General features: G+C 43.1%; 1 protein-coding gene across 1 annotated transcript; it reads right to left on the bottom strand.

Annotated features, from left to right (window-relative positions):
* Nucleotides 1-7,777: 7,777 nt before the first annotated feature.
* On the bottom strand, nt 7,778-16,467 carry NGDN (neuroguidin). The gene is made up of 11 exons (XM_017864242.1): nt 16,355-16,467; nt 15,982-16,041; nt 15,091-15,162; nt 10,634-10,771; nt 10,300-10,384; nt 10,164-10,216; nt 9,795-9,918; nt 9,536-9,704; nt 8,591-8,747; nt 8,387-8,444; nt 7,778-7,965 (listed from the first exon to the last, which is right to left on the bottom strand). The coding sequence occupies exons 1-11, from the start codon at nt 16,364-16,366 to the stop codon at nt 7,946-7,948; spliced, it is 948 nt and encodes a 315-aa protein (XP_017719731.1). The 5' UTR covers nt 16,367-16,467; the 3' UTR covers nt 7,778-7,945.
* Between the last annotated feature and the right edge of the window lie 9,955 nt (nt 16,468-26,422).

Genomic DNA, 26,422 nt, shown 5'->3' with positions numbered 1-26,422 from the left:
CACGTTGCTGCCTTCAAGGCTGCCAGTGGCTCTGGGGATGAATTGGGGACATTGGTTTCTAAGGGGTAGTAAATGGAATGTCAGACCTGGATGTCAGAGAAAACAGATTCTAACACCAGCTCTGCTAATGATTTATTTGAATAGTCTTAGATAAATCATTTCCCCCTATAGGGCCTGTAAGCAAAAGAAAACAAAAATCAAACAATTTTAGCTACAGCAATGTAAGTACCTAGAAAAAAAATAGTTAAAACTCAATTTACTGCTCTCCCAAAGGATGCTAAAGCAGAAAAGTCTCTACCATTCACTTCAACAAATATTTATTGGGCCTTGCTTTTTAAAAGAGTGACCTAAACAGAGATCACTGTCTATATTACATGAAACCATGATCCTAACTACAGTCCCCTGAATAGAGCAAGAAAGATCTCTAAGAAAGGAAACAGGAAAATCTGCCGAGGAAATGAAGAGGCCACTGGCCTCTGCCTCCACCAACACATGTATGCACCTTAGGAAGGCAGGAGAGGCAGGCAAGAAGACAGGGCTCCACAGGCACTTCCAAGGCTCAGACAGTAAGGTGAGGGATTGGTGTTCTAGTCCCTGCTTTTCACTTGGCTCTGGCAAACTCTGCCTCTCCCCATAGTCCAGGATTCAGTCTTGACCCACACATGCTGAGGAAATGGAAGCCAGCCATTCTAGGACTGCCACTTAAGCTAAGGAAGATCTCCTCCCAACAGGGAATCAAGAGGTCCATATTTTGGCCTATTCCTAGGATATACAGAAGTCAGACTCAGCACTACCATCCAGGGAGTAACTAGGATGCTATTAATTCATAAAGAATAATCCAATGAGAGAAAAATTAGCCATCCTAGAAACTGGATAACTTTACAATAAAAAACACTGCTGAATTAGGTGGTTGTGGGGTACTGGTCTCACAATGAAAGGTCTCCAAAATAAAGTTAAGTGAGATGATGCAGGAGCTGACATAACAGTCTAAAGAGTGTGGGTGTATTCTGGAAAGGCTAAACAATACAGGTCACTGTGGGCTGAATGGGGCAACCATGTAAATTCAGCTGTGATAAAGGAATGACACGGAATGACAAAAAGAGGAAGCAGACTACAAGAGTGTGCCAAGGTCCTGCAGCCAGAATTGTGCTCAGCAGTGACCAGAGAGCCAGGATGCCCATCACATAAGTGTCACAGCTGTCCTGGCAAGAACCTTCTAAGGACACAAAAGATCAGTAACAGGACATCTCCTCCAGTCTTCAAAACATAGGATAATGACAGTAGAAGTATCCTTAGCAATCTAATCCAAAAGTTTCTGGATGAAGCCACTATTATCTGAATTACTACTAATCCCTAGCTCCCATTTTCCCAGCATGTAGAACCCAAATCTGTAGTTTCAGGTAACACAGGATCGATCCCTTGCCAAGTGAACTCTCATTATCCAAATCCAGGAACTGAATAGATGCGGACAGCAAAGGGTATTTTCTCTCTCCCATAATGTTTCCCCTACAAAGCCTCATCATTCTCCCCACCTACTCTTCAGTACTGACCCCTCAGTTCTCACCCTATTCTCTTCTAAGCCACTCTCATCTACAGCCCCCTTTCATTGGGAGAGTCATCTGTAAGATGTCAAGGATAGAACAGATAATGAAAAAGAAAGGGAGTAAGGAAGAGTGTAGATTTCAGGTAAGGAAGTGAGACGGAGATCCTGCAGACAGACAGAGAGAAAGAGAGAGACAGAAAGCAAGAGAGCTGGAGCTGGGGGAGGGGAAGAAGATGGCACTGCGGAAAAAAGAGCACCACAAAATTAATTTGAGGAAGGGAACAGTAGAGGAGACGTTGGTGGAATAACAATCAGGCAGTAGAGGGCTGGGGAAAGGGGGAGGGCGACAGGGTGGGGAGGAATGATGTTGGTGGGGAGGGCCCTGCCTGCAGAGCAACAGCAGCACCACCTATGGGTATGGTGAAGGGCTACAGGCTGCAACAAAAGAGGTCCTCGCCTGGGCATGGGAGTCTGGGGTGCAGGTTGGAAGAAGCCATGGCTTTTGCCCTTCAAACCTCTTGGTTACACAACATGCAGGCTAGAAGAATAAATTGTATATGGCTCTCCTTGGAAGAGAGGGACTTAAGGTAAGGGAGGGAAGACAGAGAACTCCCGGCTTTTTCCATTACAACGGGGTTTCCCCTTCAGAATTCAGGCAGTAGAAAAGACAAGAATATGAAGAGGGAGGAACACCAGGTACTGAAAGGAATGTGAGCACCTGTTTATTTCATTACCTGGAGAAAGAGTTTTTATCTTTATTTCCAAGTGATTTCCTTTCCCCACTGGATATGAGAGAATACAGCTACCTCCCTGGGGCCATGAATGCCCCTCACTCGGCTGCTTCCTCCCAGCACTGCCTCAAAACTCCCAACCACCATTAGAAACCCCCAGGGAGCCACCAAGCTCTAAGAAGGAAAGAAGGGAAAGGCTCCCCCCCACCAAACAGACCAAGTGGGGGAGGACAGGGCGGAATGAAAGAGAGAATGCAAAAGCTCTGCAGAGGGAGGGGAGAGAGAAATGTGATCAGCAGTATTTGTTGTGCTTCCAGGGAGGAAGGATCTGTCACATTTTTAATAATAATAAATACATGAAGACAGATTTGCCAGCACTGCTCTGGCTCCTTGAGAAGTGTGGGGGAGGGGAAGCAATGCAGCTGCAGCACAGACCAATATCTCCCCCTCCCCTCCCCTATTAGATAGGCTCAAGTATTGCAGCAGCCCCTCCCCCTCTAACCGCAGTCCTCCCCTTCACAGCCCACCCTTTCCATGGTCCCTTCACACAGATCTGCCCCTCCTTCCCCCACTTGTATCTCTACTCACTCCAACCCCACTCTATCCTTTCAGTGCTGGTCCTCATTTAACACAGGCTTACTCTAGCTAGAAGAGGCCTTAGCTCCTACATATTAGATGAATGAATCTGCTCCCCCAATCCTGAGGCTGTGCTCTTTCCAACCAGTGCCCTTCATTAGCTGACAGCAATCTTCCTCATACCCCACACAACATTCCCACAGATGTAATCCAGCACATTTCAGCATTTCCTGGATTCCACCAAAAAGGATTGCTTTTCTCCCCCATTTTAATCTCAATGTGACCTCCTTTCTCACATCCTTCCTTAAATATAATGGCCATCAAATGCGTTTCTGTTTAGGGGGTGTCAGGGCCTCAACACTCGGTGACTACTGCCACCTATTGACCCAAATTTGTTCAAGATAGACCTTTAATACACTTCTTACACAGCGATGCTCTGTTATTTCAAAAGCATCAATAGCTTAAACATGCAAAGGCATGGCTCTTGGGGCTTCTCTGAGACCCTCTGAACAATGAGATCAAAGAAACACAAAAGCAAGACTGGGCAGAGAGCCAGAGCATTGATGCCTTTCCTCATGCAGAGGCAGAAAACGAGGCCCAAGGAATGAAAAAGCAACTTTAAGTTCCCTCAAGGTTCTCTAAGCAAAGATGAATAGGAAAGAGTTTTCTTAAGGGCTGGTAAAATTTCATGTATCACAATATAAATGATGTTACCAATGGAGCAGGAGGCAGGATTCCACTCACATACCTCCATCAAATTAGTCAAATCTTTGGCATGAATCTGGGATTTATAGACTTAAAAACGATTCCAGGGAGGATGGGAGACACTCAGAGGTGTTTGATTTTCACCCAATCTGTACCAGTCAGAACTTGGAGATTGGACAAACTGGGCTCTGAAAAAGGGCACGTCTATACCACGCAGTTCTATGGTTTAGCTACGTCCTATTCACCAACTAAAGGAATGAGGAGAGTTTGAACTCTCCATGGTGCTGACAATTGACGCACTAATACTCTCCCCCACAAACAAAACACATTTTTCCTAATAAGGTTATCTATGAAAACTGTTGTGAATTCCCAACAGACATTTCCCCAAACCTTCATAAAATCCTAACAAAACAATGCTTTTAAGGCAAAGACAGGCCTTGGTCAAACTCTCTTCCCTGTCCCCTAAGATGAAAAGAATAAGGCGGAGATATAAACTACTTGTATAGAACAAAGCTATCACATGATAAAACGATCACGATAAAACAAACAGGTAAGGTGCTCATGTGTGCATTAATGACAGCTATTACTTAGTGAACACCAGAAATGATCTGTTGTCAGCAATACACTGAGAAAATCTGATATTCATATGCTCTGAATAATCAGAGAACTGATCTATGAGTAGGAATAAGGGAAAGGAAAAAGTCAACAGAACAGCCATAACAAAATCCTAAAATTTTAATTCTTAGTTCCCTTGTTCTACTACCCTAACAGTTGTTCTCAAACTATATTCTAAGGTATTCGAAAGGTTCCTTGGGGGCTCCCCAGGAATCTTGGAGAAAGGGGGTCATAAGAACACGGAACTTTAGGACTCCTCATCCCCACTTCAATCAAAGTAACCGCACTTACCCCTGTTTTACATATTGAGAATCCATGTAATACTCTATCAAACAATACACTCTAAACAGTGTTTGATGACTCTGGCACAAATATTCTCAGAAATAGTTCAACTTTTTACCAGAAACTTATTTCTGGTAAAATAATGCCTAAAAGCCAGGGAAAACAAAACGTCCTGGGATTAAAGACTTGATTGAATTAATATAAGGTCCACAAACGCAGGGATTTTGTCTGCTGTGTTCACTGGTATACCACAAAGAGACCAGAATTGTGGAACTTGGGGTTTCCTTGAAGACGAGGCCTCTAACAGAAATGCGGCAGTAGGGTGGGGGAGCTAGATTATAAACCATCTACAAATAAAAAAGATTTTTTAACCCTGAAGATTTTCATGAACCACAGGACACTTGAAGTCCTCCATCCTCAGTGTTCTCCAAGCACTGGTTCTACAACTTAGGAAAAATTGTTTGCCCTAAGTGTCTCAGCTTCCTCACTAGTAAAATTGAGATGTCATACATTTTATAAGGATTACTAGGTGCAGTGGCTCACATCTGTAATCCCAGCACTTTGGGAGGCTGAGATGGGTGGATCACGAGGTCAGGAGGTTGAGACTTTCCCGGCTAACACAGTGAAACCCCGTTTCTACTAAAAATACAAAAAATTAGCTGGGCGTGGTGGCACGCGGCTGCAGTCCCAGATACTTGTGAGGCTGAGATAGGAGAATCGCTTGAACCCAGGAGGCAGAGGTTGCAGTGAGTGGAGATTGCGCCACTGCACTCCTGCCTGGGCAACAGAGCGAGACCCTGTCTCAAAAAAAAAAAAAAAAAAAATTGTAAGGATTAAGCATAAAGCACTTAGCTCAGCATATAATACAATTTTTTTTGTTTTTTGTTTTTTTTACAGGGGTCTTGCTGTCATTCAGTCTGGAATACAGTGGCGAGATCATAGCTCACAGCAAGCTCAAACTCCAGGGCTTAAGCAATACCCCTGCCTCAGCCTCCCAAGCAGCTGAGACTATAGGCGCACACCACCACATCTGGCTAATTTTTTTATTTTTTATTTGTTTTACAGACAGGGTCTTGTTGTGTTAAACACGCTGGTCTTGAACTCCTGGCCTCAAACAATCCTCCTGCCCCAGCCTCCCAAACTGCCGGGATTATAGATATGAGCCACCACACCTGGCCAGAAGGTAGTATCTGTTTTGCTTTTTTAAAAAACAGTGCTTCCCTTCCCCTGACAGTTCCCATAATCCACAAATCTTAATAAATTAGAAACAAATACAGTCGTCCTAACAAGCAAATGAAGTGGTTTTAACTAAAGTATTTTTGAACAGAATCACTCATCTAGTTAGTTCAGTCGTAAAGGAAAAAAAGTCTCCAAATCTGTTCTTGTGGCTTTGTTTAGATTCCCTCGAGGAAACAGAAGTATGAGAGCCCAGGGGATGTCAGACTCCCTCAGATCTATCAGGGACTAAAAGTGAGCAGCCCCAGACATAAGCCCATCTTGGTGTCATCCACAAAAGCTGTAGGCTCTTTGACTTGAAGGGAATCTCAGAGATGAAGTCTAATACATTAATTTCTTAGCTGAAGAAAATTAAAGGCCAGGGATATTAAGTGATTCGCCTGAGATCACAGAATTAGCAGAAGACAGTCATAGGTCCAGTCTCTTAACTACTTTCTACCAGGCAGCAGACGACTGAAAGTAGACCCCTGCCCCAATCAGGCAGAATAGTATAAATCCAAATTCATAAATTCAGAATCGACAAGGTTTTAGTCATATAATAACCCAAATTAATGTCTATCGATATAATCCAGCAATACTAGACACTAAAATCAAATGTTCATGAGACCCAAAGCCTTTTTTAAAAACTCCAATGAATTAATTCTACAGACCCAACTTCTATCTTTTTTTATCCCTTTTTTCACTTTCTGTATTATCCAAGGCCTGTGGGATATCTCACCAACAGAGGTTATTCTCTCGTTAGAATACAAGATCTCAGATGTGTAACTCCCACCAGTCTCCTGGATTGAGTTTGGCTAATTATTTCTGTGGGATTTTCATTTGCTTGGCTGTTAAGCTAGGAATATTCTGCTTGTCTGCTGGCAATTTTTTTTTTTTTCCGCCAGCTTTTTTTTTTTTTTTTGAGACGGAGTCTTGCTCTGCCGCCCAGGCTGGAGTGCAGTGGCCGGATCTCAGCTCACTGCAAGCTCCGCCTCCCGCGTTCACGCCATTCTCCTGCCTCAGCCTCCCGAGTAGCTGGGACTACAGGCGCCCGCCTCGTCGCCCGGCTAGTTTTTTGTATTTTTTAGTAGAGACGGGGTTTCACCGTATTAGCCAGGATGGTCTCGATCTCCTGACCTCGTGATCCGCCCGTCTCGGCCTCCCAAAGTGCTGGGATTACAGGCTTGAGCCACCGCGCCCGGCCTCCGCCAGCTCTTTATAGAAGGGTTGGCCTTTACTGACTCTGGTAAAACAACCCTCAGTTGAAGGCAGGGTAAGAGACTGAATAACACGACTATACTGACTCTTCACTCTAGCCTTTTTTTTTTTTTTTTTTTTTTTGGATGGGGTTTCCCTTTGTCGCCCCGGCTGGGGGGGGTGGCCCGGGTCTCAGCTCATTGCAAGCTCCGCCTCCCGGGTTTACGCCATTCTCCTGCCTCAGCCTCCCGAGTAGCTGGGACTACAAGCGCCCGCCACCTCGCCCGGCTAGTTTTTTATATTTTTTAGTAGAGACGGGGTTTCACTGGGTTAGCCAGGATGGTCTCGATCTCCTGACCTTGTGATCCGCCCGTCTCGGCCTCCCAAAGTGCTGGGATTACAGGCTTGAGCCACCACCTTGCCTGGCCCACTCTAGCCTTCTTACTCACTCCACTATTTTCTACAAACTCTCTCAGTAACTGACCAAAGATCAGCCTTATGTTCATGCTATTTCAGAAAGAAATGAAAAACATTCAGGGAAGTGGAGACAAGAATAATCTTCCTGATGTGGAAAGGTTCTATCTTGCTTTTGATTACAGCCAAGCTCCACAAGTTTCTTGAACCACTTATGCCACCTGGTGGCCAGCCCAGATAACACCAATAAAACCTAAAACTCATGTATTAATATCTCAATCTGTACTGTAACAAATCATACAGGAAGTTGAGGCAACATGGGTTGGAAGAGTTATTATACCACCCTCGTCTATCAATATTTTCCAATTTTTGGTTTCTGGGAAAAATATACTATCAAAGAAAACAATACAAATGTTTTGCACTTCCAAAAAATCTTTCCCTTTTCACCAACCACTCACCAAAAATATCCCAAACCCAACGAGTCCAGTCATATAACACATGTGAAAAAAGGGGCTTTAATTCATAAGTAAAATCAATTTTATTAGTAAGGTTCTTTCCACATGTCCAAAGCAAACAATTAATGAATTCCACGGAAAACAACCCATATACAAATGAAATTAGAAGCATCTCAGGATGACAAAAAATATACAAATACGTACACCCATAATCACCGCCGCCTCCGAAAACCTGAAAGGAAGGGAAACCAAGAATGAGGCAAAGGACAGTTAGAAAAGCTAAAGGGACAGGAAAAGAGGACATCTAGAGAAAAGGGCTCACAGGGGTGGGGTCTCCTAGGCAGTACTCTGAGTATCTTCCCAGGACAAAAGATGAGAAGTAGGAATAAAATTGAAATGGGATAATGGTCCTATTTAGGGAAGCCTGAACAGGAGCTGTGGGACCTTAGAGGTGGAATCCAGAAATTCATTTTGTGAATGATGCTGATTTCCAGCTTAGGAAAGAAAAAATAAAAGCCCACCTAAGGAGATTATTGCCCAGTACAGAAGAGATACTACAAGGGTTGGTGAGACCCAGAATGGCAAATCCAGAGAGTCTCAATTTGTAGTCCCCACCTTGCACCTGATCACCTAAGTCCTAGCAGTTCACTGACCTTTTTTCTTCCGACCTTTCTTAGGTATCTTCTTCCGCTTCTTAATAGGATTCTGATCCTGGAGACAGATGGAGAAGTGAAGGAATGGCACTGTGCTTTTGAGAGCCAGCATCCCTTCCCCAGTTTCTCATGGTAATAAGCCCCACACACATTTGGCTGAAAGTAAGAAAGTCACATCCTACTACAACCATATCTCAACCTCACCTCATCAAGATGAGAAGTTCCCCCTGTCAAAGCACTGATGTCACTGAAGTGCGTAAGGGAATGAAGTTGTGAGCTCATGACATCTGCTCGTTTTCGTCGTCCTTTCTCTCGCTTACTGACGCTCAAACGCACCATCATGCTCTCCTCATAGTTAATCCTGCCAGAGAAAGCGAGTTTCCAGCAGGCTCAGACCATGGAGATGGAAAGCTCCAGCCCAGAACCTGGCCCAAGTATTTACTCATCCCTTGTTCAGGAAGTTCTCAAGAAGTTTCACAGCAGATCAACATATTGATTTAGTAAGGACATATTGAATGTTCAATACTGAGCTTCCTCAATGAAACGTGCTCTGTGCTAGAACTTCCCTCATGCTAGATATGAATCCATAGCCTATCCATAATACTATTTAAAATATTATATCAACATTTTTTTATTTCAGCTCTATAAATGGGTTTCCCTAAATGTGTCCATTCATGCAAATCCATCAACTGTAAAGACTGCACCTGAGCAAAGTTGATGAGCCTGTATTCAATTACACTGCTTTTCTACTTTCCTTCCCTGAACTTATCTAGCACTCACAATGTCACTATAAAAACTATCTTTATTGCCTTCTGCACAAAAGTGAGAGCTGTGACAGTGAAACACAGAATTTTAAAGTTGTACTATGTGGAACTGCATATATTCCTCTCTATACTGCTTTTTTTTCCCCCTCGAATCTCATGTCGAATTGTAATGTACTGCTTTTGCTTTGAACAGTTGGGGTAAAAATTTTCCTAGTTCCTATCCTGTACTCCAAACTCCTGATTCTTAGAAACTATCATCCCAAATTTTTCACTCCATTTTCTACATAACATCAATTCTCTTGGTACCAAACTTAGTCACGTTAGTCTAAAGCATGAGGACAGGACTCTAGAGTGTAGGAACAATTTCTAATGCAAGGGCTCAGACCTGTGTTGGTCCTCCTGACTCTGGTGAGTAACATGGGGATGCCGAGCATCACGGATTTCCTCTGGAGCATCTGAGTACTGCTCCTTAAGTTCACGAATGACAGAGCTACTCAATGCCCGTCTCTTGGCTCGTTCTAGACGCTTCTTCTCCCGCTCAGCTTCTGTTTCATCTACATGATGAAAATAAGCAGGGGTTATCCAAGAACAGAGAAAAGAAGAGAAACAATTCATACTGAGGAGGCAGCAGCCAAAGTTCATACCATAATGTACTGGAACCAAGCGTGGAGGAACATATTTCTTAGACACTCCTTTCACAGATTTCTTCCCTGAAGCCTCAGACTGGCCATCTTCTACTTCATCTTCCTCCTCATCCTCAGAGCTCAACTACAAAAGAAATAATGTCTGCAAACTTAGGAAACATTCATAAGTGAGAAGAAAACCCAAAGCTGGAGTACCCTGGGGAGGTGGGAATATAAAAAGGGAGAAAAGGAAATCTCATACTCAGCATTCTAACACACAAGTTGGAAAGTCAAGTCCTAAGAGAATCCCAGGGGACCCAGGATCACCACGAGGCTCACCTAGGTATAGATATCTCAGAAAAAAATCAGGAGAATAATACAACCCCTTACCTTGCTCATCATATTGCTGGGATGAGGCTTAAAACGAAGTGGGTCATTCTCACCTGAAATAAATAACCCAAGGAATTTTACAAAATTTGTAACTTTCTGATGGTCCCCACAACTTCATGGTGGTCTCCTCACTTACTAAGGCTTCCAGTCACTGCAGTCTTGACCAGTTTGTCAATTTGATACTTCAGTTTTTGGTCCAAGGGACGAAGCTTTTCCAAAACCTACAACATGGTAGTTAAACGGGATTACATTTCCTTCCTAAAATGAAGCACACACCAGAGTCCCTATATTAAGGTGCCACATAAGGCACCTAAAATAAGTACAAAGTAGAGCAAATGAACAGAAAAACACCTTTTTTAATTTGGTTTCCTTAAACATGAGAAAACTCACTTAAATGAGAGCTACTATGTGACAGCCTTGGAGCTCAAGATTTAGAAACTTAAAACCCCAAGACGCCAAATGCTTCATACCGTGCGAATCTCCACCAGTCTCAAAACTCCATCATGTCCCTGAAGAGACCCTCCTGAGGCTTTGTCCAGAATGAGGTGGGTCAAATCCATAAGGTACATGAGCAGCAGCTGGTCTTTCACTTCCAAGAAGCTGAGACCCTGAGTTGAACAAAAGAGAAAAAGATGCAGATTTGGTTTTAGCCAAAGAACTAGGATGAAAGCCTAGGGTAAACAGGATGTTTCTCCAAGTTCAAGATTTTCCCAATCACTTCATATTAGATATCTGGAGTGGTCTCAAGAAGTAGCTGTGCCTAAGATGGCCAATGAGAAAGTTACGCTAATACAAGACAAACAACGCTCAGAGAATTAATAGAAGACAATGAGAAGAGGAAAATCGATAAACTACCCCCAAAAAAGACTATAAAAGGGTTTCTCAATCTCAGAGCTATTGACATTTGACGCCAGAACATTTTTTGTTGAGGGCTGTCCTGGGCATTGTAGGTTTTCAGCAGCATCCTTGTCCTCTTCCCATGGATGGCCCCTCCAAGCTGCAGCAGTCAAAAATGTCTCCACACACTGCCAAATTTTAAATTAATTTAATCAAAGTAATTACTAATTTCCCCCCATACAATGGAATTATATGATACAGGTAAAAACAACGATTTATATATAATGACATCGAATTAAATCCATGTCAGCACAAGTTGCAGAAAGTATAATATGACTTCAATTGTGAAAGTGTGTGTGTGTGGGGGGGGGATATGATGAATACATTTTATACACATAGAAAAATGTCTACAAGACAACACACAAGTAACTGCTACTCCTAGGGTGAGACGAGGAAAAGGAAGAAATGGTGTACTCTAGACTGAAAAAGTGTTGCATATATTATTCTCATAATTTTAAAAATCTCAAAAAAATATACCACAGTGGTTATCTCAGAGTGGTGATTACACTGATTTTTCATTTTTTTCTTTGGGCTTTTATGTATCTTCCAAACTTCACAGCCCTAAGAAAACCTATTTCAGAGGCGTTAAACACTTTGGCCAAGATAACACAGTAATATAAGTAGAGCTAAGATTCAAACTCAATCTGACTCCAACACCTAATCCCTGGATGTCTTTAAGTCAACATGCTAAGCTCTTGAGATCAACACTACTGTGGTATAGAAGGAGAGCAAAGGATTTAGAGTCCACAAGCTGAGTTTAAGTTCTGAATTAGGTATTTGGTAGTCAAACATTGAGTAAGTCACTTAACCTTGTGACTTCAGTCTTTTTTTCTTTTTTTTTTTTTTGAGATGAAGTCTCACTCTGTTGCCCAGGCTGGAGTGCAGTGGCACTGTCTCAGCTCATTGCAACCTCCGCCTCCCAGCTTCAAGCGATTCTCCTGCCTCAGCATCCTAAGTAGATGGAATTACAGGTGCCTGCCACCACGCCCGGCTAATTTTTTGTATTTTTAGTAGAGACGGGGTTTCACCACGAATGGCCAGGCTGGTCTCGAACTCCTGACCTCATGATCCACCCGCCTCGGGCTCCCAAAGCGCTGGGATTACAGCTGTGACCTACAGCGCCAGGTCAACCTCAGTCTTACCAGTAAAATATATACGATATTTCCTTCCTGCCACAAAGAACAATTATGAGGCTCAAACAAGATAATGTGAAAGTACTTTGTAACCTATAAAGCACCTAGTAAAACTCTTTGGTCAAAAAGATAAGTTAATATGTATTTGTTCAACAAACAAACAAATATATAGTGATCTAAGAAGGATGCTGGCAACTCATCCATCTCCAAAAGGCACTGAAATGGTTCAAAGCATGGTACCCAAGGCCAGGTGTGGTGGCTCACACCTGCAATCCCAGCAATTTGGGATGCCGAGGCGGATAGATCACCTGAGGTCAGGATTTCGAGACCAGCCTGGCTAACGTGGTAAAACCTCGTCTCTACTAAAAACACAAAATTAGCCGGGAGTAGTGGCGGGCACCTGTAATCCCAGCTACTCGGGAGGCTGAGGCAGGAGAATCACTTGAACCCAGGAGGCAGAGGTTGCAGTGAGCCAGGATCATGCCACTGCACTCCAGCCTGTGTGACAAAGGGAGACTCCATCTCAACAAAACAAAACAAAAAAGCATGGTACCCAGGACAAAAACAGGTAAGAACTTGAGAAGCAGGCTCTTCTGATGTGCTTGGGCATTGTTAAATTCAAACTGAGCTACAAGCATATGAGAGAAAAACAAAGACTTAAATTTTTTTTTTTTTTTTTTTTTTTTCTGAGACGGAGTTTCACTCTGTCGCCCAGGATGGAGTGCAGTGGCCAGATCTCAGCTCACTGCAAGCTCCGCCTCCCGGGTTTACGCCATTCTCCTGCCTCAGCCTCCCAAGTAGCTGGGACTACAGGCGCCTGCCACCTCGCCCGGCTAGTTTTTTGTATTTTTTAGTAGAGACGGGGTTTCACCGTGTTAGCCAGGATGGTCTCGATCTCCTGACCTCGTGATCCGCCCGTCTCGGCCTCCCAAAGTGCTGGGATTACAGGCTTGAGCCACCGCGCCCGGCCACAAAGACTTAAATTTTTTAAATAAAAATGGACAATAAGAACATAAGCGAATGATAAAGGCAAGAAGGGAATATATTTTGAATGCTTAGTTATCTTTCTGTAAGCACAAATTTGCTGTAACTCCTGTGCTTAAAACTCCTTCAGTGATTCTTATTACAATGATTTTCATACTTGTGTTTACCCATAGAATATTTGGCTTAAATATCTTAGGACAAAAGCTCAATATACAAAAACAGATAATACCAAAGTTTTTCAGTTAAGCAGGAATGAGAGGTCCAGAGTTGTTGTTCTACACTGTCCCCAACCAGTAATCCCTGAGAAGGTTCTACCAGACCTTAATTTGAAAACTACAATATTTCAATTGTTGTTTTGTTTTTTCTCAGATGGAGTCTTGCTCTGTCGCCCAGGTTGGAGTGCAGTGGCGTGATCTTGGCTCACTGCAACCTCTGCCTCCTGAGTTCAAGCGATTCTCCTGCCTCAGCCTCCCAAGTAACTGGGATTACAGACAGGCACATGCCCCCATGCCTGGCTAATTTTTGTATTTTTAGTAAAGATGGGGTTTTGCCATGTTGGCCAGGCTGGTCTCAAACTCCTGACCTCAGGTGATCTGTCCGCCACAATCTCCCAAAGTGCTGGAATTACAGGCGTAAGCCACCTTTTTTTCTTAGCCAGGCCCTTTTTTTGCTTGTTTGTTTAGACAGTCTCACTCTGTTGCCCAGGCTGGAGCGCGGTGGTGCAATCGTGGCTGATGGCAGCCTCGCCCTCCTGGGCTCAAGCAATCCATTCACCTCAGCCTCCCGAGTAGCTGGGACTATGGGCACACGCCACTGCGCCCAGCTAATTTTTTATTTTTTTGTAGAGACAGGTCTCACCACATTGCCCAGGCTGGTCTCAAACCCATGGGCTCAAGCAATCCTCCCACTTTGGCCTCCCAAAGTGCTGCAATTACAGGCGCATATTTCAATTTTAAGATGCACATTGTTTTCATATTTTAACATCTCTGAAATCAGGATGCGTGTTTCAGTCACTGGCATCTTGGTATTATGTCATGAGGAATTTTTTCTTTTTTTTTTTTTTTGAGACAGCATCTTGCTCTGTCACCCAGGCTGAATGCAGTGGCACAACCACAGCTCACTGCCGCCTCAACCTCCCAGGCTCAAGCAATCCTCTGGCCTCAGCATCCCGAGTGGCTGGGACTACAGGCACATGCCACCATGTCCGGCTAATTTTTAACTTTTGTAGAGACAGGGTCTCACTGTGTTATCCAGGTTGGTCCCAAGCTCCTGAGCTCAAGCAATCCTCCAGCCTCAGCCTCCTGAAGTGCTGGGAATTACAGGCATGAGCCACCAGGCCCAGCCTGTCACATTTTTTCTTAATATACACAATAAGTGGTATGTTCCAATTAATAACTGTCTTAGATTAGATGAAATCTGAAAGTAACTCCTCATTTGGCCTACAGTGATCTTCAGAGTGACTACTTTTTCAGTCTTATTTCCTACCCCCACCACACATAACACAGAAAGTACATCCTATCACAAAAACGGCTTCCTCCTTTCCCATAATATCACCATACTTTCAGGCCTTTGTGCATTTGCACATGTTCCTTCTTTCTGTCCCTCCTGTTTATTCCTCAAAATCCTATCACCTCCTCTGGGAAGCCTGTCCTGAATCCCTCTGCTCTTCTGGCAGTTAATTAATCCCCCCTCTCTTTGGCTACAGACTCCTCATAACTCTGTAATGTGATTGCTACTATTAGTACTTACATCTATTGCTTTGCTTTGTCTTCCCACTAGACTTCAGCACAGAAACTGAATCGTATTTATGTTTGAAGCTCGAGCACTTAGGATATATAAGACAATAAACATACAATAAAAGAACTACTGAGAACGTTAAGTCAGGGGATGCTTACTGCTTGAGTACATCTTACCTTTTCTGTAGGATAGGCACCAGCTTGAACTTTTTGTGTCAGTGATTGCACTTGTGCAGTTATAGCCATCACCTGAAATTAGCCCAAATGAAACAACTGACTAGACTGTATCAAATCATGTCTGCAAACTGTGAAGAGCAAAAACTAAGCAATGCCACCTAAAAATCACCTGAAACACTGTCTAAAGTACAGTACTATCTTCTCACTTCTGGGAAAGTATAGAGGAGATGGTTCTTCAAAAAGTAAAAAAAAAAAAAAAAACAAAAAAAAACTTTCCATTTCTTAAAGAAGAGACCATCTTTTACTGAACCATAGGGAGGAGAAAAGGACTGGGACAGTAGTGACTGGAGGACTGTAATTTTGTTTGTACTGGTTGAACTTACAATGCATAAAACTACATAACTCCCAGACTTATGTCTTAATTTCCACTTTACAAGGGTGCAAAAGCAATATGCATTCGGTAGAAACCGTCCGTTTCTCTCGTGATGCTGGGCAGTGGCATGAAGTCAAAATTTTGACTTACGAGATTTTCGTATTACAATGGGTTTATCAGGCCATAACCTCCATCGTCAAGTCAAGAAGCCTCTGTATTTAAGTGTGTATTACCTGGGCACCCAACGGGCAAATCATGTTACCATTCCAAGCACTGGTTTCCTTAGCTATATGAATAAAGGAAAACTATTCAGATAATTTCTTTTTGGAGTTTCTTGTATTCCCTTGGGTGCAGAATCAATTACTTAGAACTCTGGCCTGGAAAGGTTTTCATTACATCACTTTACTCTTATGGTTTTTGGGAGCATTCATGTATCTCAATCACCAAAGTTTTGAGGCGAAGTACATAAAGTCAAAGCCAATCCATGACTAATTTATTCCAGAGGCGACACTACTCACTTGCTCCTGGAGATTTTTCAGAAGTGTCACGGCACTTGGCAGGTCTGACTCCAGCACCTCCTACAGAAGGGAGAGGAGGAGCAAAGAAGTCATTCTTTCCTCAGGATTATAAGAAGGCGGAACGTCTAGGTTGGGAAAATGCCCTCTCTCCGTCTGACACCCCAGACTCGGGGCCTTCACACTCCTGTTCACAGACTCGCCCTAAAGCCAGCCCCTTGGGTTACTGGACAGGAACAGTAACTCTAGGGAGGCCGCCTCCCTGAAGCAACTTTCATCACCACCCTTCCCTGGTACCAACAGTTTGCCTCCAGCCGCTGAAGGGAAAGGAAAACTCCACAATAGCTACGCGAGGAAGAAACCACACCAAACTCACCAGCGCCGCCATCTTCGCAAAGCCCACCCCTTCCGGTTCCGTACTTCCTGAGCGCTAAGGGCGTCTTGATAGATTTGATAGACAACTGCCGCTTGCAAACCTAAGCCAATACGAATAAGGCCTCTCTCACTTCCGCCCCCAACGGGATAAATAAGAGGAGGAGTCTGATCTGGCCAATGGAATAAAGGAACTGGCTAAATTCGTCAGACTCAGTGATGTCAGGCCCAAAAAAAAAGCACTTGGCAAAGAGCGTGTGATTGGTAGACTGAGTAAAATGATTGACGGCAAGCCAATAAGAGATAGGCAAATAGTTGATTGACAGCTGGAAGGACCAATAGAAAAAAAGGAATTAGCAGAGCTAACTTAGCGCTTATTGGCTCCCGTCTGCCGCAGAACCAGAGTCTTTTTTCACGGCACTTTTCTTGTAGTGCCTGAACAGGCCGCTAGGTGACGTGCCTCGGCTTCTCTTTGCGGTGTAGACGCTGCGGAGCCGCCATTGCTGGCTGCTCATCCAACGGCCACCGCGCCAAATTCCTCACTGACCCGGTGGCCGGGGGATCGATTCTGTAACAATACTCCTTGTGGCCGGGCGCGGTGGCTCAAGCCTGTAATCCTAGCACTTTAGGAGGCCGAGACGGGCGGATCACGAGGTCAGGAGATCGAGACCATCCTGGCTAACACGGTGAAACCCCGTCTCTACTAAAATACAAAACTAGCCGGGCGAGGTGGCGGGGTGAAACCCCGTCTCTACTAAAATACAAAACTAGCCGGGCGAGGTGGCGGGCGCCTGTAGTCCCAGTTACTTGGGAGGCTGAGGCAGGAGAATGGCGTAAACCCGGGAGGCGGAGCTTGCAGTGAGCTGAGATCCGGCCACTGCACTCCACCCCGGGCGACAGAGCGAGACTCCGCCTCAAAAATAAATAAATAAACAAACAAACAAACAATACTCCTTGTGTGACTGTGGACAAGTCACTCGGTCTCTGAGCCTTCTTCATCTGTAAATAAGGGAGCGGGGCCAGAGAAGCCAGAGTTTAGAAACTGACTGCGAGGACACCTACTCTCTTGATGTGCACCGTGTGGCGCTGAGAAACGGCTCCAATAACGCCCCGACACTCTTCGCTCCTACCAGTTTGGGGACATGAAAAGAACGTTTTACAAGTTGGGGACCGTTCGTATTTACATGACTTACCCCGGTCACACAGGTCTTCAGCAGCAGAACTTGGTTCAGACTCCAGCAGTGCGTGTTTCAATATGACCTGCCTCATCATTACCCAATGCTTTCAGATGTGTTCACTCACTCTGATTTTTCACAGGCTGGTGAAGTAGACTGGACAGATATTCATTGTTCCCATCACATGCCTTGGGAAATAAAGCACTGAAAGGGTGAATGATAGTGTATAATTTTCGTTCACAACCGTCCAGCAGAGCTGGGTCTAGAAATCAGACCTTCCTGACTTGAAGCTGCTTTGGAATTAAGAATAACACCCGTATCTGGGCAGCTGGGGTGAGGAAATCCTGGTATCTAGATCTTGCTGGAATCAAGAAAGCAGGAGGGTGTTCAGTCCCCACTCCTCTGACATTTATTTGCTGCTTCAGGCCTACTGTGGAAGCTCAGGATGCTGTTGCAGCATACTTAGTCAATTATCCAGTAGCTTTTGTAATGTTTTATCAAGATTTGTATTATGAAAAGTTTCTGTTTCTACATAAATTTTCGGACCTGTGTAGTTAGATCAGCAATAAACTTTTGGGGGAACTTGAAATTTAGTTTGTTCATATGCTTTATGACATCAATGAGAAAACAAATTGCACTGCCATATTTTGGTCTTGATTTTTTTTTTTTTTTTTTTTTTTTTTGTGACGGAGTCTTGTACTGTTGCCCGGGCTGGAGTGCAGTGTCACAATCTCGAATCTTGGCTCACTGCAACTTCGGCCTCCCTGTTTAAGCAATTCTCCTGCCTCAGCCTCCTGAGTAGCTGGGATTAGAGGCACCCGTCACCATGCCCAGCTCATTTTTTGTATTTTTAGTGGAGATGGAGTTTCACTATGTTGACCAGGCTCGTCTCAAACTCCTGACCTCGCCATCTGCCTGCCTCGGCCTCCCAAAGTGCTGGGATTACAGGCATGAGCCTCCACTCCCAGCCTTGATTATTAAAATAATTGTCCACTAGGAATGGTGACTTAAGCCTGTAAGAGGCAGGAGAATCACTTGAGCCCATGTGTTCAAGGCAGCATTGAGCCATGATCATGCCACTGCACTCCAGCCTGGGTGATGGAGCAAGACCCTATCTCTAAAAAAAAAGGTGACAGAGGGAGACGCCATCTCTAAAAAAATAAAATACTTGTCAACTATAGGGGCAGAAAAGTGTGATACCTTTCCTCACCCATCATAAGGGTCATAGAAGACACTCCTATAACAAAAGACAAGTTAACAAGAAAAAAGTTTGATGAATTTATTTAAAGTTTTACCTGACACAGAAGCCTTCAGAAATGAAGATTCAACGACCCAGGGAAAACTGTCCATTTTTATGGTTAGGTTTGGTGAAGAATGGACAGTAAGTAGAAATGTGACAGGACAAAAAGAGTACGATCTGACAGAAATAGACTGAGGGGGGGATCCCAGCAAGGCCTGTCCAGATTTTTCTTAGCCTCTCTAGATAACAATCCTTTTGGGTATAGGGAATGTGAAAGAAAAATAACTTGGAACCCCAGTTCACTATGCCAAAAGAAAAAAATTAAATTCAACGCAGAGTCATGCAAGCAACTGCCTTTGCTTTTGTTCCTAAGTGGATAGCTACAGATAAAATGTTAAATATCTCTACAAGGATCTACCGTGTGTTCACCTTATCTTGTATGCCGATTTACTGAGCCTGAAACAAATACCAATTGACTATTCCCCTACCTGCTCCTTTTCTCTTGCAACGTGTGGATTAGTGTACCCTCCCTTTTTCCCCTCCAGCTTGCTTTTTCCCTTGTAACAGTGAAGCCCTGAAAGTCACCTTTGGAGAAAGGCACAAGCCTCACTCCCCAGACACGTCCTTAATCTTGGCAAAATAAACTTCTAAATTGATTGAGACCTGTTTCAGATACTTTCTGGTTTACAGGGAGGACCCCTCCAAAATGAGGATTTATGACAATCAAATGAGGAAGTCAGAGAATATTTTTTATGGTTAGCTCTCAGCAGAAAGGTGAGAGAAATTTAGAGAAAAATTTTTATGTTTTATGGCGGGTTTGGGGACAGAGGTTCCAGTTTTTTGTTGTTTTGTTTTGTTTTGTTTTAAAGACGTAGTCTCACTCTGTCACCCAGGATGGAGTGCAGTAGCGTGATCTCAGCTCATTGCAACCTCTGCCTCCTGGGTTCAAGCAATTCTTCTGCCCCAACCTCCCGAGTAGCTGGGACTACAGGCTTGTGCCACCATGCCCAGCTAATTTTTGTATTTTAGTAGAGATGGGGTTTCACCATATTGGCCAGGCTGGTCTTGAACTCCTGACCTTGGCCTCCCTAAGTGCTGGGATTACAGGCATAAGCCACCGTGCCCAGCCTTTGTTTTTGTTTTTTAGACGGATTCTCGCTCTGTTGCTGAGGCTGGAGTGACTGGAGTACAATGGCACCATCTCGGCCCACTGCAGCCTCCACCTCCCAGTTTCAAGCGATTCTCCTGCCTCAGCCTCCCAAGTAGCTGAGATTACAGGCATCCATCATGATGCCCGGCTAATTCTTGTATTTTTAGTAGAGATGGGGTTTCATCATGTTGGCCAGGCTGGTCTCAAACTCCTGGCCTCAAGTGATCTGCCCACCTGGGCCTCCCAAAGTGCTGGGATTACAGGTGTGAGCCACCAGGCCCAGCTAGAATTCTAGTTTCTATGGCTTGCCTTGGAGCAGAAGGAAGGGCAGCAGACAGGAGGGCAGGAGAAGGTCAGAGAAAGACTTTGCTTCTGAGGCTGCTTCTAAGGCCTTGCCATCTCCTTTAGTTCAAAGTGCTTAGCATGCCAAAGTGCCATACTCTGGAGTATCGTTTTCTGAGCCCTGACACAACCATTCCTTTTGTTACAAGAGAATCTTGGAGCTAACAGTACAATAAATCTTTGTAAAGCTCTTCTACCACTCAACCAACAAGCATTGGCAAAGAATACAAGATCATTAAATTTATTGTCTTCTATTTCTTTCAACAGTTTCATAAACAGGCAATCGTCCAAAATATTTCAAGTATACACTGAGAAAAATTGTTAACATCTATACTGAGATTTAATACACATACCATACAATTCACTATTTAAAGGATACAATTCAGTGGGGTTGGGCATGGTGGCTTGCACCTGTAATCCTAGCACTTTGGGAGGCTGAGGCAGGAGGATCACTTGAGGCCTAGAGTTTGACACCAGCCTGGGGAGCATAGTGAAGAAACCTGTCTCTACCAAAAAAAAATAGTTTTGATTTAAAAAATCATAAAATTCAGTGGTTTTTAGTATATTCACAGAGTTGTGCAAATATAACCATAATAATTTTAGAACATTTTTACGATGTTCTAAAAAAAACCCAGTACCCATTAGTAGTCACTCCCCTTTTTTTCACCAACCCTCTAAACCTCAGCTGTAGACAACCACTAATCAGCTTTGTATCCCTGTCGCTTTGTCTATTCTTAACATATCCTTAATGTGGAATTATGCAATGTTAGTCTTTTGTGACTGGCTGCTTTCACTTAGCATAATGTTGTCAAGGTATCCATATTGTAGTGTATATCACTACTTTATTCCTTTTTACTGCTGAATAACATTTCATTGTATGGATATACTACATTTTATTTATCCATTCATCAGCTGATGGACATTTCGGTTGTTTCCACGTTCTGGTTAAGTAGTGCTGCTATAAACATTTATAGCTAAATTCCTATGGGAACATATGTTTTCATTTCTTTTGGGTTTACATCTAGGAGTAGAGTTGCTGGGTCATACAGTAACTCTATGTTTAACCTTTTGAGGAACTGCCAGACTATTTTCCAAAGAGCTGCGCTATTTTACATTTCCACCAGCAATAAAACAGTTCCAATTTTTCCACATCCTTGCCAACATCTGCTATAATCTATAGTCTTAATTATAGTTACTCTAGTGAGTTACAAAGCAGTGTTTATTGAGATTTTGATTTGCATTTCCCTAATGTCTTATGATGTTGGACATGTTTTCATGTGCTTATGGGCCATGTGAATATCTTTGAAGAACTCTTAGCTGGGCATAGTGGCTCACGCCTGCAATCCCAGCACTTTGGGAGGCTGAGGCAGGTGGATCACGAGGTCAGGAGTTCAAGACCAGCCTGGCCGATATGGTGAAACCCCATCTCTACTAAAAATACAAAAATTAAGCTGGGTGTGGTGGCACACGCCTGTAGTCCCAGCTATTGGGAGGCTGAGGCAGAAGAATTGCTTGAACCCAACCCAGGAGGTGGAGGTTGCAGTGAGCTGAGATCTCACCAATGCACTCCAGCCTGGGTGACAGAGCAAGACTCCATCTCAAAAAAAAAAAAAGAACTGTCTGTTCAGATCACTTGCTCAGTTTTAAATTGAGTTTTCCTTTTATTATTGGTCGTAAGAGTTATTTCCATATTCTAGACGCAAGCTCCTTATTAGATACATGATTTGCAAATATTTTCTCCTACTTCGTTTTGTCTTTTCACTTGCTTAATGGTATTATTTGGAGGACAAAAGTGTCTAAGTTTGTTTTATTTTGCCTTGCTTTTTGAAACAGAGTCTCGCTCTGTCGCTCAGGCTGGAGTACAGTGGTGTGATCTCGGCTCACTGCAACCTCCACCTCCCAGGTTCAAGCAATTCTCCTGCCTCAGCCTCCCGAGTGACTGGGATTGCAGGCATGCACCACCATGCCTGGCTAATTTTTTGTACTTTTAGTACAGATGGGGTTTCACCATATTGGCCAGGCTGGTCTTGAACTCCTGACCTCAAGCGATCCACCTGCCTTGGCCTCCCAAAGTGCTGTGATTACAGGTGTGAGCCACCATGACCTCCCTGCTTCAAGTGATCTTGCAGCCTCAGCCCCCCATAGCTGGGACTACAGGTATGTACCACCACACCCGACTAATTTTTGTGGGGTTTTTTTTTTTTTTTTTTTGTGGAGACAGATTTTTGCCATGTTGCCCAGGCTGGTCTCAAACTCTTTCTTGGTTCAAGCAATCCTCCTGCCTTGGCCTCCCAAAGTGCTGGGATTACAGGTGTTAGCCACCATGCCTCACCAAGATTTTAATTTTTAGGAAGTCCAATTTACCTTTTTTTGGCGGGGGGAGAGTATTGCTTGTGTTTTAGGTGTCATATCTAAGAAATTGTTGCCTAATACAAGTTCATGAAGATTTACACTTATGTTTTCTCCTAAGAATTCAAAAATTGACTCAAAATGGATCAAAGACCTAATGTAAGATCCACTTTGTCAGTTTTTGTGTGTGGTGTGAAGTAGGGGTCTGCCCTCATTCCTTCGCATGTGAATATTCAGTTGTTCCAGCAACACTTTTTGGAAAGACTGTTCTTTCCTTGTTGATCATTTCCTCAAGGGTCTTGGGACCCTTGTTAAAAATCAGTTGGATATAAATGGCCGGGGGGGTGCAGTGGCTTAGACCTGTAATCCCAGCACTCTGGGAGGCCAAAGCAGGCAGATCACTTGAGGTCAGGATTTCGAGACCAGCCCGAACAACATGATGAAAACTGTCTCTACAAAAAAAAAAAAAAAAAATTAGCCAGGTGTGGTGGCACACACCTGTAGTCCAAGCTATTCAGGAGGCTGAGGCAGGAGAATAGCTTGAACCCAGGAAGTGGAGGTTGCAGTGAGCCAAAATTGTGCCACTGCACTTCAGCCTAGGCAACAGAGTGAGACCCTGTCTCAAAAAAAAAAAAATCAAAAATCAATTGACTATAAATGTACTTGTGTATTTCTGGACTCTTAATTCTATTCCATTGATCTCTACGTCTGTCTTGATGTCAGTACCACACTATCTTGATTACTGTATATTTGTAATAAGTTTTGAAATTAGGAAGTATAAGTCCTCCAATTTTGCTATTAGTTTTTTTATTTTTTATTTTTTTTTTATTTTTTTTTTTTTGAGACGGAGTCTGGCTCTGTCGCCCAGGCTGGGGTGCAGTGGCCGGATCTCAGCTCACTGCAAGTTCCGCCTCCCGGGTTTACGCCATTCTCCTGCCTCCGCCTCCCAAGTAGCTGGGACTACAGGCGCCCGCCTCGTCGCCCGGCTAGTTTTTTGTATTCTTTAGTAGAGACGGGGTTTCACCATATTAGCCAGGGTGGTCTCAATCTCCTGACCTTGTGATCCGCCCGTCTCGGCCTCCCAAAGTGCTGGGATTACAGGCTTGAGCCACCGCGCCCGGCCTAGTTTTTTTAATAGAGACAGCTTTGCCATTTTGACCAGGCTGGTCTTGAACTCCTGGCCTCAAGCAATCCACCAGCCTCAGCCTCCCAAAATGTTGGGATTACAGGCGCGAGCCACAATACCCAGTCTAACAATTTTGTTGTTTTTCAATATGATTTGGCTATTCTGGGTCCCTTGCATTTCCATATGAATTTTAGGATCAGCTTGTCAATTTTTGTCCAAAAAGGACAGCTGGAATTTTGATAGGTATTGCAGTGAATCTGTAGATCCATTTGGAGAGTATTTCCATGTTAATTACACTAAGCCTTCAGATCTATGAACATGAGACCAGGAGTAGGAAGCCCAGGATGTCCACTCTTGTCACTTCTATTCAACATTGTATTGGAGTCAGGGCAATTAGGCAAGACAATGAGATCAAAGGCATCCAGAATGGAAGGGAAGAAGTAAAATTCTATTTGCAGATGACATTATTTTATATATAGAAAATTTCCATTTGTTTAGGTCTTCTTTAATTTCAACAATATTTTGTAGGTTTTAGTGCATAAGTTTTGCATTTCTTCTGCTAAATTTATTCCTATGTTTTCAAAATTATTTTTCATGTCATATTATGTTCCTATGACTGCTTTTAAAATTACCATAAACTTGGTGGCTTAAAACAACAGGAATTTATTATGTCATCATCCAGGAGGCCAAAAGTTCAAAATCAGTTGAATCTGTCTGAAATCAAGGTGTCAACAGGGCCACACTCCCTCTGGAGTCTGTAGAGGAGAACTTGTTCATTGCCCCTTTCAAGCTGGTGGCTGTCAGCATTGCTTGAGTTGTGGCCATGTCACTCCAGTCTCTGCCTCCTTGGTCACATTGCCTCCTCTTCTGTGTTGTCAAATCTCCTCTGCCTCTGTTTTATAAGGACACTTGTGATTGGATTTAGGGCCCACTTGGATAATCCAGAATAATCTCCCTAAGGTAATCCCCTGGATTTTATCACATTTGTAAAGACCCTTTTTTCTTATAGGGTAACATTTCCAGGTTCTAGAGATTAGGACTTGGTATTTTGGGATGGCCATTATTCAGCTGTTGCAGATCCTATTGTAAATGGAATTGTGTTTTAATTTTATTTTTTGATTGTTCATTCCAGTATGTAGAAATCCAATTGTTTTTGTATATTAATCTTGTGCCCTGCAACTTTGCTGAACTCATTTATGTTTTTTGTTGTTGTTTATTTTGAGACAGAGTCTCACTCTGTCACCGAGGCTGGAGTGCAGTGGCACTGTGTCAGCTCACTGCAACCTCCATCTCCTGGGTTCAAGCAATTCTCCTGCCTGAGCCTCCCGAGTAACTGGGATTACAGGCGTCCACCACCACACCCTGCTAGTTTTTATATTTTTAGTAGAGATGGGGTTTCACCATGTTGGTCAGGCTGGTCTTGAACTCCTGACCTCAGGTGATCCGCCCACCTTGGCCTCCCAAAGTGCTGGGATTACAGGCATGAGCCACTGCGCCCAGCCTAGGTGAATTCATTTATTATTCTAATTGTGTTTTCGTGGATTCCTTAGAATTTTCTATATATAAAATAATGTCATCTGCAAATAGAATTTTACTTCTTCCTTTCCATTCTGGATGCCTTTGATCTCATTGTCTTGCCTAATTGCCCTGACTCCAATACAATGTTGAATAGAAGTGACAAGCGTGGACATCCTGGGCTTCGTACTCCTGATCTTGGGGGAAAGCATTAAGTGTTTCACTATTAAGTATTATGTTAACTGTGGAGTTTTAATAAATGCCCTTTATCAGGCTGAGGAAGTTTCCTTCTATTCCTAGTTTGTTAAGTGTTTTTATTCTGAAATGGTGTATTTTGTCAAATGCTTTTTCTATGTCTATTGAGATGATCATGTGCTTTTTGTTCTTGATTCTGTTGCTAATGTGTGTTATATTAATTGACTTTCAAATGTTAAGCTAGCCTTACATTCCTGGTGTAAATCCTAGTTGCTCAGGGTGTATAATCCTTTTTATGTGTTGATGGGTGCAATTTGCTTATACTTTGTTAAGAATTTTTACATCCATATTCATAAGAAATATTGCTCTGTATTTTCTTTTCTTGTGATATCTTTGTCTAGTTTTGATGTCAGGATAATATTGGCCTCATAAAATGAGTTGGGAAGTGCTGAGAAATTTTAACAACCATATCCATGAATTTTTCATATAGTCTGTTTCAGAAAGTTGAACACAAATATTTTAAATATGTATCATGTGGTGTGATAAAACAATAATGGAAACTTCAGTCTCTTGTTTTAAAATTCCAATACATTTGAACTTTTAACCTAACATGACTGGAGCACCATCCATTTTGATAGAAACCAAACTTTTTATATCTAGCAAAATTCTTCTATGCCATGAGTTTAATTTTGGGGGGAACCACATATTTCTTTGTACATTTAGAAGTCTTTTGAGACCAATGAAACAAAACAAAACAAAAAGCCAAAAGTATTAATTGGACAGTGTCTCATACTGCATAATTCATCTAAAGCTAAAGAAAAGCACTTGCAATTTTTGAAATTTTGAATCATTTGAATTATTTTTTTTTAGACGATCTTGCTCTGTCACCTAGGCTAGAGTACACTGGTGTGATCTTGGCTCACTGAAACCTCTGCCTCTAGGTTCAATCAATTCTCATGTCTCAGCCTCCCGAGTAGCTG

This window comes from Rhinopithecus bieti, unplaced genomic scaffold, assembly GCF_001698545.2.
Source record: "Rhinopithecus bieti isolate Rb0 unplaced genomic scaffold, ASM169854v2 scaffold_74680, whole genome shotgun sequence".
Taxonomy (NCBI): Eukaryota; Metazoa; Chordata; class Mammalia; order Primates; family Cercopithecidae; genus Rhinopithecus; species Rhinopithecus bieti.
Note: the sequence above shows the minus strand (reverse complement) of the source record. Positions and strands in the feature narration are given on the sequence as shown.

Coding starts and splice junctions, on each gene's coding strand:
- NGDN (XM_017864242.1), bottom strand. Junction 10,385..10,633: donor GACTGGTGGAGATTCGCACG/GTATGAAGCATT, acceptor ACCATGTTGTAG/GTTTTGGAAAAGCTTCGTCC. Junction 7,966..8,386: donor GAAAGGTCGGAAGAAAAAAG/GTCAGTGAACTG, acceptor CCTTCCTTTCAG/GTTTTCGGAGGCGGCGGTGA.